At 43.3% G+C, this 14,247-nt stretch overlaps 1 protein-coding gene across 1 annotated transcript in view; it reads right to left on the reverse strand.

Annotated features, from left to right (window-relative positions):
* epha8 (eph receptor A8) overlaps positions 1-14,247 on the reverse strand; it is a 77,915-nt gene that overhangs the window by 43,557 nt on the left and 20,111 nt on the right. Inside the window, exon 2 of the mRNA XM_036530349.1 lies at positions 10,796-10,860. Within this exon, the coding sequence (XP_036386242.1) occupies positions 10,796-10,860 (65 nt within the window). The remainder of the gene's footprint in view (positions 1-10,795; positions 10,861-14,247) is intronic.

Consider the following 14,247-nt stretch of genomic DNA (forward strand, 5'->3'; position numbering starts at 1 on the left):
ATCTACAGTTCCAGTTGGATAAACATCCGCATAGCGCTATAGATCCCATTATAAAAGGTCATTATGTGCGAAACTGCGCTGATGGGTGTTATGCGAGACTGCCGAACCTCAGATCCTCCAGCAGCCACATAAAGGAGTGGCAAGCACAACTCAAAGTGTCTTCCTCCCTTTCATGGCGTCGGTCTGTCTTCCTAAATGGCGGCTTTTTCTGTATCTCTCATGTGGGGCTCTCAGTGTATGAGTGTGTCAGTATGGAGGCAAAGGTATCATTTTCCAAAAGAGAGGTCTCCTTTGTTTATCCTCTGGAAGAAAGCTTTTTTTTTCTTATAGAAATGCCCCTCTGTATGTGTATTGTAGATTTATATTAACGGTAACATACTCTAGTGCATACCGCAACAGAACAAACCTGACATTTGTCCAGGAGCACACAGTGTTCAATCCTCCCGTCATAGCCTCAGTGGGGTTATGAAATATCAATATTTGTGCAAGCTACATCTGGGGACTTGAGTGAGAGGTGGTGTGTGTGTGTGGGGGGGGACTAACACAGCTGAATTTATTCTGTAAACCAATCAAGCCATTAAAATGTGTCAGGGTGGCTTGTGGCGGAATGAGGGCGTAATCCATCTCGGTAAATATTTGCGGTGTAATTACGTGAGGAGTTAGTGAGGAGTGAAGCGTCTTTAAACCCCCTTGGTGAAAGTGACTGGAAGTGAGATGAATTTATCAGCTCGGGACTTTAGAGGCAGGGGCGCCCCAGTCCCCCGGTGGTATTAAGGCGATAAACTGTATTATGTCTCAGCATCATAAATGACTGGTTATATGTCACTGTGTGCCATTGTCTTGTGAGCGAAATGGGGGAACGGGCACTTCAGGGCAACTCTCTGGGTCCATCTCTCTGTTTGTCTCTTTCTCTCTTCTCTCTCTCTCCCTGTATCTCTTCCCAACACATGACTGGGTCTCTCTATCCACAGCACTGGGTCTTCTTCTTTTTTTCTCTCTCTCTCTCTCTCTCTGTCTCTCTAGCCCCTGGTTTTTATCTCTCTCACTGTCTCTCTCTCTCTACCCTCCAGTTTCTCTCTCTGTTCATCTCTTTCGCACCCCCCCCCCCCCCCAGTCCCTCTCTCTCTCTCTCTCTCTCTCTTTCTCCCTATCCCTCTCTCTCAGTATCTCTACGCTCCACACCACCGGGTTGTTCTCTCCCTCTGTCTGTGTTTCCACCTAATTGCTGCGCTGGAAGCGAGCTCTGCACTGGCAGATAGCCTGTGCACAGAAGCCAGGCTATGTCATCAGTTTGTCACAACAATTTTCAGCATGATCCCTCCGCAATCTCTATCAATCGAGACAGCGTGAAGGGCGACAACTGCGATGGAGCACCTGTCCAACTCCTGAGGGTGTTTTTTTGGGCCTCTAAGAAGGATGGATGATGGGGGGGGGGGTGAATGGGGGATGGGGAGCGGACGGCTGATCGGATCACAGAATCATCGCTTTTTCGAAAACACATTTGTCAGCGCTCCCACCTGTTCTGTCAGCCGTATCGATCGGGGCCCTCGGAATGAACCCGTCATCGCAAACAAGAGGCCCACGGTCCAAATAATGAAGTCCTCTAACGGGGCCACCGGGTCCTGACTAAGCCGTCTTGAGTGACAGCACTCTGAAATTCCCAGCGTGCGATGGGGAGGGGGCTGGGGTTTCAGACTGAATCCGCTAGCGGGTCGTGCTGCATTCGGTCCCTCTCTCCATCTGCCCAAACCGGACAGAAGCAGCCCCTCACGTCAAGTGATCAATGAGACGTAAATGATTCGGCGTCCACGGGGAGGATGGGGGTTTTTGTTTAGGCATCACTTTGTGTCATGCCTATTTTTTTGCAGTTTACAAAGCCAGCAGGCATAACGGAATGGGGCAGTTTGTTCTCAACCTTTCATCTCCATAGGTTCCTGTTTTGTTATGGGAACTTCAGTGAATTGACTTTTTTGTTTAAACAAAGGGAGCTGAGGTACGACAAGAGGACATTTCATACAGTTTGTGCCAGGACTTCCCGCGGTTTTTGATCCAACTGAATTTGCAGTTGCCCTGTGATGTGAGCCGTAAACAAACTGAAGACTAGTCTGAATGTCTGGTAGAAGTCATGGGCCCACCAAGACGTTATGACAGAAATACACATCTGCCCCAAGAAAAATGTACCCATCCTGTGTTTATTTAAGTACCTAATGCTCAATCAGAGCAGTTCATAGATGAATAATTCATTTACTGCGCTCCCCTCCTTGCCAATGCCTTCGGAATGGATACTGTTGTTCATCAGTTTTGACCAAATAATTAATGTGTTTAGAGGTGGGATAACACTAGAGTCCTAATTGCTGTTGACGCTAAGGATTCACTCAAGAGGAAAAACTCCTTTGTCACAGAAACTCAGCACTGTTGTATAAAGCTGAAGAATGGTGTAACCACTACACTTCGACAAACATGCCCAATTTGGCGGCCACCCCCGGTTTTAGCATATCTGCTAATCTACATAACAGGTTCTGTAGTAGTACAATGCTTGTGAATTTAAATAGTTGCAGATATTTATGAATGAACCATATATTCAGTGGTAAAAGGTTACAATGTAATGCACAAGAACCTCCACAAGTAAGATCTGAGTCCCTGTTCTCTTCACATAACTAAATTATTTGACATTGTCAAACTCCCCCTAGCTCCACAGGCAGCAACAGCAATTAGCCAAGCCTGATGGAGTGACTTCACCGCTAAAATGGCTCTGCTACCTGCTACCTTACAGGCTTTACACAGGACTCACACAAGCTACTGACTGCATCAACATAGATGGAATTTATACATATTGAATGGACTCCTGTTTATTAGCAACCGCAGAAATGCATGTTTTGAATCGCCAATGTTGATTAGTTGATGAATTAATTTGAGAAATGACTGTGGGGCAACAGGGAGGATGCTCAGAAAAGGGACACTGTCAACATGCGAGTAAACAGCCACTGCTTAAAAAAGAGGGGAGTCCTAACAGATTGCATAACAGACAGCTTAGCATTTACTTGCGGTCACTGGTTTGTTTCATTTCTTTTGAGTAGTATTGTGTTATTTATCTTAGTGGGTTCAGGTTGTAGTAATATTTGGTGGCTTATGTACAGCAGCCACACCAGTCCTTGACTGGACTATTTTCCAGCATTATAAGGAGTCCCAGAAAAGGGAGGTCCCAGGACCATGTCTGTAAGTACCAGAGGCCTCACATCTCTGTCAGCTGCAGAAAAGATACCCAGTTTGCATGTCAGAGCAAAAATTAGAAGTGGCTAAACCCAAATAACATCAAGTGTGATTCATAAAAGGTGTGTGTGACTCACATAAACCCGGCTCCATGAATAAATCAGGTTTATTCTAGACGTGTAAATGTGTGTTCTGTATTAGCTTTAGAGCTCCACTTAGACAACACTCCCCGGCTGGCCTTACACGGTGAACATTAGTCATTAAATTGTAAGGTGTTCATGTGCTACTGCCATGGTGAAATACAATGCTTCAGTGTGAAAAAGGAAAGAAAGAGAATGTCTCTAAATCCGGGATGGAAATAACAGTGTTTCAGTGTTCATTCAAAAAAAAAAAAAATTGCATTGATTGACTGTATTGGCAGCGGCATGTCAAATAAGATTGCTGTAACTACCGTAAGGCATAAAATTACATTTTATTTTATTCTGGCCTCATCAGGCTGGTGCACACAGGGAAGCAGAAAATAAAGGGTTCTATTTGTGGCTGGGTGCTGAAAGTCCGGCGTGGCGCATAAGGGTGGTACAGGGAGAAGGGCGCTGACAGCTGTCAGATTAGAGGGTGACAGCGGCGCGCTGCACTGCACTATGTGGGTATTTTCTGCCTCTGCCTTTGTGGTGAGGACTGGAACTTGTCCGCCGCATATTATATATACTTACTTTTTTTCATTGTGCTCATGAGTCTATTGATGAGTCTAACCCAGCTATTCTCCGGATTAATTAGAGAAGACTGTAAGTCAAATATTTCAAATAGTCAATGTTGTAAGAAACAAGTCTCTTTTCAGATGAAAATAACATGAAACTTGTAATACAGTTCTGGCATTCATGATATGAAGTATAGTTATTAACACAGAGTAATATAATTTTCTGTTATATAAATGTGAGTGTTAAAAGCACATAGTAAATGTAACTTGCTGTAAATATCCTAGTAAAAACCCAAATTAGTCTGACTATATGGTTTTTACTGCAGGGACTGACAAGCGAAAACAGAATTGCAGTTCTGTCTCGCCACATCGGTCCTTAGCCCCAAGGTAATGTACATGCACCAGGTCTTTTTCAGGTAGGCAAGGATAGCCCTGGCACACATTCATTTTTGACACCTGATTTCGTGTAGGAATGTTAGTACAACCAGGGTAGGATTGAATTTGGATGTGCGAACCTCTGATGCTCCTGTGTGGCACTTTCTAGCCTGTAGTCTGCATTATCTGACCAAAATAAAGATACATCTCCTCCTTCTGCCCTCAATCAAAATGCATTTTGAGCATGTTCACACCCAAGTGCCTTCACAGGCTCTGCTTTGTAAGATAGCAAACAGTACATACTTGCCTTAATACCCTCAGAAGCAAAGGTAACTCAAATTTCTGTATCCTTTCTGTTTCTCTCTCATGTTCACCAACAGCTCCCTCCCTCCCAGCTCCCTAATCCACTAGTTTTTGGTTTATGCTCAGCAGGCTTAGATTAGCTCACAATCACAAAGGGGGGCCAAGATTTCACCTCCGAAACTGAACAGTGACAATTTTATTCCATTTTCAGGAAACCGGGGCAGCTTGTCTTCCCAAGTGGCACACCTACTGTGGGCATAGCGTAAAAAACCATGTGCCAGAATGGTTTACTCTGCTTTTATATAATGAAGTCAGATCAATGAAATGGCTCAGTGAACTCGAGGTCCAAACCTGCTGATGCTAATATCTGTGGACAGCCCTTATCAGCGGTGCATCTGCGGGTATAAATTACAGACCGACTGCCTTCATTCACTGGGCATGTCACTGCATCCAGGGCAGAGTAAACACCATGCAGAGATATGCACTAAACTTCCAGAAAAATCCAAATGCATCTTTATTACGGCTGTACACATTTAAGTCATACAAAACAGGAAATTAATGAAAATTATGTTACAATAAAAATGTGCAAGTGCCTAAACCTGATCTGCACATTAATTTGTGTGTTTTGAGGTTTTTTTTTTTTGATAATTTGCACATGTATGACTGCAGTTAGAACAGACACTTGTCAAACTCAGCACTCAACAGAATCCTCACTATGACACCCTCCCGACTGCCTAATCAGGAGGGGTGCATCCTTTATTTGGACCAATCAGGGGCTATCCTCCCATTGTTTTACCCAATTAGGACCAACTCTCACTTTTCGCACTCTCACTTTTCCTGTGCTTTAACTCACAGTAATGGTGCTCACCAATGAATGACATCCATAACACATTCACGTGCCTGTATGCATCACCTTTTTGGTGTGTGAAAAGGCAAACAGCGTCAGGGTGTTGTTTGGAGGTAGCGTCCGCATTGGTCGAAAAAAGCAAAACAATATTGCAAGAGAGGCACATTCCTAATGTTGACGCAGTCAGTGCCCAAGCCGATCCCAGAGGCCCCCCCTCAGGTGACACAATCTAGATGGCATCACTTTATCATGGGCCCCTGGGGGGGGACACCATCACTGCACAAGTTTGTCTCAACCACCATGGAACCTACTGATACAGCAGAGCCGGCCCACTCCAAATCTCACTCTTGAAAATAAGATTTGCAGACTCATCTTTTCTACATTTCTGTCCACCTAATGCACTGCAGTCACAGATTTATTGTTCGGCGCCTGGATTTCAAATCACAGGCAGCATTCAAAGGGGGGGATCTCGAGTTAATGGAACTGCAAAATCTATACAGAGATGGACATATTCTAAAGATGTGGCCACGCAGCATAATTTTTGAGGTGCATTGCCTGACAAGGGCAGAAAAAGGGGAGAGGCTTTCTTTAATCTGCTAATACCTGTGCAGTAGGAAGTGCATGGGAATTTGCATGGTGCTGCGGATGGGTTTGAGGGGGAGGCTAAAGTGATACTTTCAGTTTGTAGATAGCAGGGAGGTCCCTGATGACAGAATGTATCTGGACTGGACTGGAGACCAGGGAGGGGGCTGGCCAGGCCAACTGAGATGCAACATGCAGGTACATTCAAAACACTAGACTCAATTAAACTGCAATAGTACAGAGAGACCTGCCAAAATGTGAGTTGTGTCAGAGTCAGTCAGAGTACAGGTTCTGACCACTGATAATGCAGGTCTGACATTACGACCCGGGAAATAAAGGCATAAAACAGAACTAAAGTAGTGTCATGAGAACATAGGTATTTAAACTGCTTTGTTTGTGAAATCATGCTCATTATTGTAATGTAGATTGTGTGCTTTAGTTTGTAATGTAATTGTTCACACTTAATTTAAAGGGACAATTTATACTGCCTGATAGTATCCATTAGTACAATTTATTTTACTAATATTAAGCACAGTGCATGCATGTAAGCATGTAGTTAACATAAAAAAATCTCATTTTGGTGACATGTATGTAGGAAGAATTTAATAATCTCCGATATGCTGCAAGCATTTATGCTAATCAAAACAGTAAACCTAAATATCACACCTGAAGAGATCTACGAGATCAATGGGTTTACTTCAAGCAATGTGCCATATAGCATAATACTCATTTGCTACCTGTTTATTAACTGTTTACAAACTATTTGGAAAAGTGACTCATATATTACAAATATGCTTTCAAAGTGCATAAGACATGACCTTTTATTCTGACATTGTTTTGTTCCCAGGGAACACAATAGCTTGTGTGAAGAATAGGACTTTAAGTTTAATAAATTTGAAACAAGAGAGAGGAAAAACTCGGACATGCCTGGGCACGGACAGGGCATTTTTTAGAGGTTACATTGGCCATGTGGTTCATCGCCCTGAAAACATTTTGGGAGCATTTGGACTCTTCGCAAAGTGGGAGGCAGATTTGCAGCTGTCTCCCTTATAAAGTCTGAGACTTCCTTCTGTCCAAGACATAAGGAGCAAACTCAGTCTGGCAGCCCACACACTTCAGCTATTTTTGCATTCCTCACCCATGTCTGCCATCATGTTCGACTCCCAGCCATTACTGTCAATTCCCAGCAAGAGACCAAGCAGAATAAACAAACCTTTACTTATTAATTGTTACATCAATTTAAAACAACATGCACCTTGAAACAGATAAAAAAAAAAAACGTCCCACTTCAGGTAGTCTTTCAGTGCTTTCTACGATTAAACAGTAAGGAGAATTATCTTATGCATATAATACATGGTTGGCATCTGTGTTGATGTTGGACATCCTAAGCATTATTACCAAATCAATGATTCATAAACCATAGCTCCTGGGGACTCTGTGGCTGAATGATCGATCGCACATTAGTCCATTACTGTAAGTCAGTAAGCCGCTGGCAGGTGTGGTAAAATACAGTAACAGCACTGACAGGAGGTGGAGTTACAGGTCCCATAATAAAGATTTGTGGCAGTCCTCGTTAGCATTGTGGAGTGTCCCTAAGCCATTTAAGAATGGAAATGGGTATGTGCGAGAGGAGAGGCCATTAAAATAAGCAGGCAGACTGCACCCCGAGTGGCCGGACTCATGCTGTCACCATGAGCGCTGTCGAGACAAACAGAGATGCTTTGCTTTGAAAACGGCACAGCGGGCATTTGTATGACATGTGGTGTGTTTTGCTGTAACTGGCTTCCAGCGACGTGGATTAACTATACGTTTTTCCTGTGATGGTCTTTGAGTAATAAACGCCCAGTAGGGCCCAGTACACACACACATATGTGCGTACAGACGTAAATACACTCCACATTCTGTGGGGGTGACAAATAGAAAACCTCCAAAAAGAAGTCCACCATTACAGATAAATACAGTATCAGAAACTCCTGCAAACTCCCGCTGCATTGTCAAGTTTCAAAAGATGCAAAATGGTCATTATGTACAAGCCTCTCTGTATGGTTCAGCCAATAAAATATTCTATCCATTGTATTATAAAACACTGCAAACAAATAGTTGCTCCTTATGAATAGCTTATGGAAATTGTACCTATTATTTGTTTTGTTAGCACTTTAATGGTCATTCGTGTCAATCGACAGCCAATAAAATATTGGTAACACTTTAGTTTATGGCACAGTTAGAATTGCTTAAACCATTAATATCTGCATTATACATCACTATACAGGTGTTTAGTCTGACATTAATAAATGAGGAGGCCAGAGTTCCCTCAACAATTCCACATTAGATTAAAACATTAGAGTACAAATGTTTACTGTTGCTGTGTTGTGCATATGCTCATCTCACCAATGCATTTTATAAGCTTGCAATAATTAGATAGGTCATATGGATAATTCAGTTCTAATTATAAACTCAATTTATAGGACGCTTTCTCCTTTTCTGCTCCAGGTGATTTGAATTTGGATATACTTTGTGTGTGCTTTGTGTGTGTGTGTGTGTGTGTGTGTGTGTGTGCGCGCGCATACATGCACATCTGTGAAGGATGTGTGGCTATTATGGCAGGGAAAATCAGATCTCTCAGTCTGGCATTCTTAGCACAGATAACAGTATATTCTCTATAGTGACATCATTTTTCTCTGTGTGTAGCTACTGTGTATCAAGCAAAATCTCAGAGGTCTGAACCAGATACAGTCAGAAGGGGAGAGATAATACCTAGCACATGGGAGACTGATCCCAGCTTGTTTTGCCCCTGAGTCATTCTGTCAATTAATGGCCATCTCACATCAATCACTAATAATGCATTTTAAATTAAAACCCATTAGCTTCAATTGTACTATTTGCGGACATCCATTTTAAGTTAATTGGTCACACTATTTGTCATGGAATATTTAGGATGCAACTTACTTGCTAAATGTGGGTTATTTTCCAAAACAGTTTGTAAATAGTTTTCAGCATCAGATCGTATACATGTAATATGATTTTGGTTGCCTGTATCCCACTAAGGTCAGAAAAAAGACTGCAAAACTGTTTGTTCACATTACAACATAATGTGTTAAATAACAAATGTAAACATATAAGGGGCAACATGTATTAAAAAAAATGTTAGTATTTATCACTCAGTGAAGTTCTGGCAGTGTACTTGTCATTTATTAAATCTCTTCTCTTTTTAACTGAATTGAAATGCCCAGAAAGACGTGCTTAATTCATAAATAGTGAAGTATTTATGAGCTATTTTGGAGTGTTATAAACAGACCCTCCAAATGCGAGCACTTTCATTCAAACAGTTACAAAGCACACTTACATTTTAAAGAAAGGGTGATTTATTCATCACTGAGTGAATGCCGCAACAAGTGAATTCAAGACAAAATGCATTCTGCATCACAGCAAGCCACAGTGCTGACCGCGTAGAAAACCAAAACAAATATTCGCTGTCAAAAAGGGAGCACTGTGTTTCAGAAAATGATGTTCATCTTGATTTGTGAAAGACAAAGAGAAATGAGCAGATCTGACAGGTACAGAGAGAATCGCACTGTGATATTCTCTTTGAGGCAGGAGTCTGGTATGAATGCGCTACCAGATCCTGGTATAAATATATTCAATGTGTTTCTTTTCTTGAATTACTGAACCATTTACAAACTCCAAACTAGCTGTGAATCAAAGACAGGTGACTTCCCTTTCAAGAAATCAGGAAAGTCCCAATTCAATCTGGCCACGATGCACTTTATCCCCAGCAAAGCGCACTGCAGTTAGATTGAATAGGTGCCCAGGTGCCCTTTCCAGCTTATTTACCTCTGTCCGGTCCCTGTTGAAAAAGCAGGCCTGGTGATGCTTTGTTACATCATCCCCTCTGTTTTGTGCGACTGAATAATTGTTGCCTGGCAGGAGAACATTTCAAGCTGAGGGAGAACACCACGCCTTCTGATTTGACAGCCGCTTCTTGCTAATTGTGACAGTTCAACGCTTAGATCACTTCGTGTGCCACTAATTCAATACCCCATGCATCATTTTCTCCATTAGAATATGTAAATTCCTGCGATGAAAACAGACAACCACCCTCTCTTCTTTGAAAAGCTGAAAGCAGTTGAATAATGTTTCAGCGTTACACAAGAGACCGGGGTGGTGGGGTCTGGGGGGGGGGGCTTGGGGGTGGGGGGTGCGCAGGAGGGTGGAGGGATAAGCCCTCGGAGGAAATATAACATAAAAGCGACACATTGATGTTTGCACAGTTTTCGCAATGTTTTTTTTTTCCCCCTAGTACATCGTCATTAAAATGTAGACAAAATGTTCTGTTCAGCTCCTAGATGTACCTGCAGTATATGTAGATTTTAATATTCAATAGCCTTGTTCTAATGGAATCAGCTAGCAGAGTAATTATCACACTACTCCATACTCTGTGCACGATAAGAGCACTTTACAATGTATGTTTCTTTTTTTTTCCCTATGTGTCTGTGTTGGGGAAGCCATGACCTACAGCAGCAAGAAGAATATGTTTCATTAAATGAGATGAAATGAAATGAATGCTGGGAAATTGTGAAGTGATTCTGTACAGATTCATAGTTGAGATAGTGTTTGTGAACTAGTGTGTAGCTACACGTGATGAATTTTCAGATTTTTAAATGAAGTATAGCTGCATCAACACTACAATAAGCAGGACACAATACATGGGAGGCAGAAGCAGTATACTACTACTACTTCCACTACCAATAATAATAATAATAATAATAATAATGTTCACTTACCCCATGTGATGGGTATGTCAGCCACCCCCAGTCTCCCGATATTGAAGATGTGTCGAGGAGATTCACTGCAAAACAGAGAGGTCTTTCAGATATCAAACATTCATTCATATTACAATTATTTCATTTCTGTCTTCAGCTGGCACCAGTGATGGCTTTATACCCAGCAGAAGTAGAGGATTGGTCATTTAGGCAGGAAGACGGTCAGTTAAGGTGGGGCTGAACATGTACTTCCTTGTTTATAATGATTTATTAGCTTACCAATTTTTTTCTTTTTTTCGAATCACCCATCTGCAGCTGATTCCTTTTTAAATAATTGCATCTGTTGTTTAAGAATACATTACCTTTGTGGACTGAGCGTTAAGTGATTTCAGTTGCAAATAACAGTTGGTGTGAGTTATAAAGTTTTCTCACAGTTCCAATGACAAGAAAGGCTGCCGAAAAGTTGTTCTTTCCTGTCACAGGTAAAAATACCTCACAAAAACTGCACAAAGCTTACACTGTCACATTCAAGAGAATCAATAAGAAGGAAAAAAAGAGTCTGCTGCGACATTTAAACTTCCATGCGAGGTCATTGTGTGAAGCGAACAACAATTGGTTTGGAATGATCATCAAATAAAGGTGCTTAACTTGCCTCCCCTCCCCTGCATAGTGCACCAGCTGCCACTGTCTAGCACCTGCACCCAAAGTCACTTGCATGGCTTGTGCTTTACTCATGCAGCTACTGAAGCAGTTAAGCTTGAACCCATGGGTATAACAGTGGAGACGCACCTTGGTTTCAGACGTGCAAACCAGGCCGTCTCCCTAACCACTCTGCTAATTAGTCACTTCCGACTGCTGTATGTAGCTTGGAGCTCAGATAGTCGTATGCCAGCTACTTGAACAGAAAGATGGACGAAATAAAGTGGCCTTTCTGAGAGCACAGGTGAGCGCAGGTGTCTTAGGCAGACCTTGCCAGATATATTTTGTTGTATGTCACCTTATGCCCAAGGTCTCCATTTTCACTGGACACAATTCGTTAAGCCAGAGAGGCTTCATGCCTTGGTGCCAACTCTAGTAATTGCTGTAATTTCTTACGGTTTCTTTTTTAACATGCTTTGTCCTTAACTTTGAGCAATGCATTTAATCAAGTGTTACATTCTTTAGCGCTTACATTTTTTAATTTTGCAGAACACTGACCTTACTGAACTCAGAACACATACTTGATTCATGGTTGCCCTTTTTTTGGTAATAACGTCATGTAAAAGCAAAGAAAAAATTTGGAGTGAAGTCATTATAAAGGTTTCTCAGATTTGCTTGGTGGAGTAGTTTTGAAGACTGTTTTTTTATCATTATTCAAGTCTAATGGTGCTCACGTAATTATGAACCCAGCTTTTTACACATCCCATTTGTATTCAGTGTGGAGAACGCAAGCAAACGCATATGACATATAAAGGCTGAACCTTGTGCTCTCGCTGGCAGTATTCTCTGGAGGAGACGGATGCTGTGAGATAAGGCTCTAATTGCCTGACTGATCGCCATTCAGATGCTTTGAAGTCCCTGATTGGAAGATCAATAAGTCAGCCGGCTCCAAAGTCTAAAGCAGACACAGATCACCGACCGCCGCAGCAACAGACAGCCCGCTCCGCCGGTCGGTCGCCCCCCGGCCTAACGCCGAGATGATGAAACGTCCCGAGCCGGGGGGACATCGATGACTCCTTCACGCCTCCCCTAATTTATCGACAACGGCAAGCTTCAAGGTGACCCGCGAGGTGACGGCGGCAACGCGGCTCGAGGGTTTGAGCGATTCACTGCGGCTGCCTCCACCATGGCCCGTGTCACGCCGGATTCCTTTAATGGATAAATTCCTGCTTGTCCGCCTCGCCGCCTGCCCCCCCCCCCTTTCTCAGTGTTTATCCCCGCACGCAGTGTCCGCTCTCTCTCTGTCTTCCGCAGCACGCTGACACCTGATGGGATGGGGCCCGTGACAGATGAGCGTCCCCGCCGCATCCCCCCTCTAAACCCGCTTCCCAGAGAAGTGAGTGTCACTCTGCCACCATCAGGCCCATTAACCTGACCCACTTTGCGGAGGCCTTGGGACCAGGGAGGCTGATTCAGATGCATTGTGGGCCGCCACAGAGACACAGGCAAACAGGCGTATATGGCGGACAGTACGCATGGAGCGAGGCATCGCTTGTGCATGTGTGATATTCACCACTTATCTCTTAAGCTCACATGCCCTTTTTCAGGTTGATGAGCATCACTTAATTTTTTCATGTATGGTCCATTTACACAGCTGGATATTCTCTAAAGTGGCCCAGGTTAATTGTGTAAAAGCAGTGCCCTGACCAGGATTTGAGCCCGTAACTCTCTGGGTACGATTCCTGTTCCATGACCCCCCCCCCTTCCTACTCCCCACACACAGAACAAAACGCGTACATGACTTCAGCGCGCGCCTCGGCGGAGTGCAAGGCAGCCTGCTGTTCGGGGCGGAAAGACAGCTTTTCCAAACTATTTCACAGCGCTCGTAGGATGAATGAGTGCTCTCCGCTCTGAAGTGTCATTTGATGTTTCCATCCATCCGAGCAATTCAAACTCCTACCTCTCCCCAGCGCCCCTGCAAACTGTCTCCGTTTCTCAGCTTTGATTAATCGGGACCATTTAAAGGGCACCAAGGGCCGTTCTCTGAAAAAAAAAAAAAATCATCTCTCACGAATACATAATTGGAACTCCAGATTAATTTCGAAGTTTTCAAGGGAGAAAAGTATGTGAGTATTTGAAAATCAACCCTGGGGAAAGTGCTTGGTTGGACGCACCCAGGTAGGTGCCGTTCATGAAGGTCCCGGCATTTTATTTCTGTTTTTATTAAATGTCATCCATTACACACTTCTCCAGAAGGATCTCTGTTTGCACTAAGGGGTCTGGCTTGAGACATCCGAAGTCCACGAGCGAAGAAGATCTTAGGGAGGTTCTTCCTCCTCCCTTTCGGAGGAGTGTGTTTTAATCAGGGGGATTAGGGAGCCGAGGTGCCTCTTGCGTTGCTAATTTCCGCGGGCTGCCGCTGGCGAGGGCAGTGGGTCAGAAAGCAGGAACAGATGGCTCTGGCTCGCTCCCTCCCTCGCTCCCTGGGCACTTCTTCCCACCGTCTTAGAGAGACGTGGCAGCGGCCCTTCACGCGATCAAGGTCAAAAAACAGAATATATACGATTTATGCAACTAAGCTTCTTCACGATGTCTTTTTCCCGCTTGCGTCAAAGTGACACCGCGAAAGAGTCAAAATTACACTTTTTTTTTTTCTTATTTTTTTCCAACCTGACGGTTCCCAAAGCATCATGGGACCTATATTTGTGTTTCTGCTGGCTAAAGTCACATCTGAGTTTAAGGCCTTTAAGCATACCAGTCTAGCATTATACTATGATATCCGTTACAAGATGAGCAGATACATGTAGCCATTTAATGTCATTGAAATTTTCCTT

Source organism: Megalops cyprinoides, chromosome 6 (assembly GCF_013368585.1).
Source record: "Megalops cyprinoides isolate fMegCyp1 chromosome 6, fMegCyp1.pri, whole genome shotgun sequence".
Lineage (NCBI taxonomy): Eukaryota > Metazoa > Chordata > Actinopteri > Elopiformes > Megalopidae > Megalops > Megalops cyprinoides.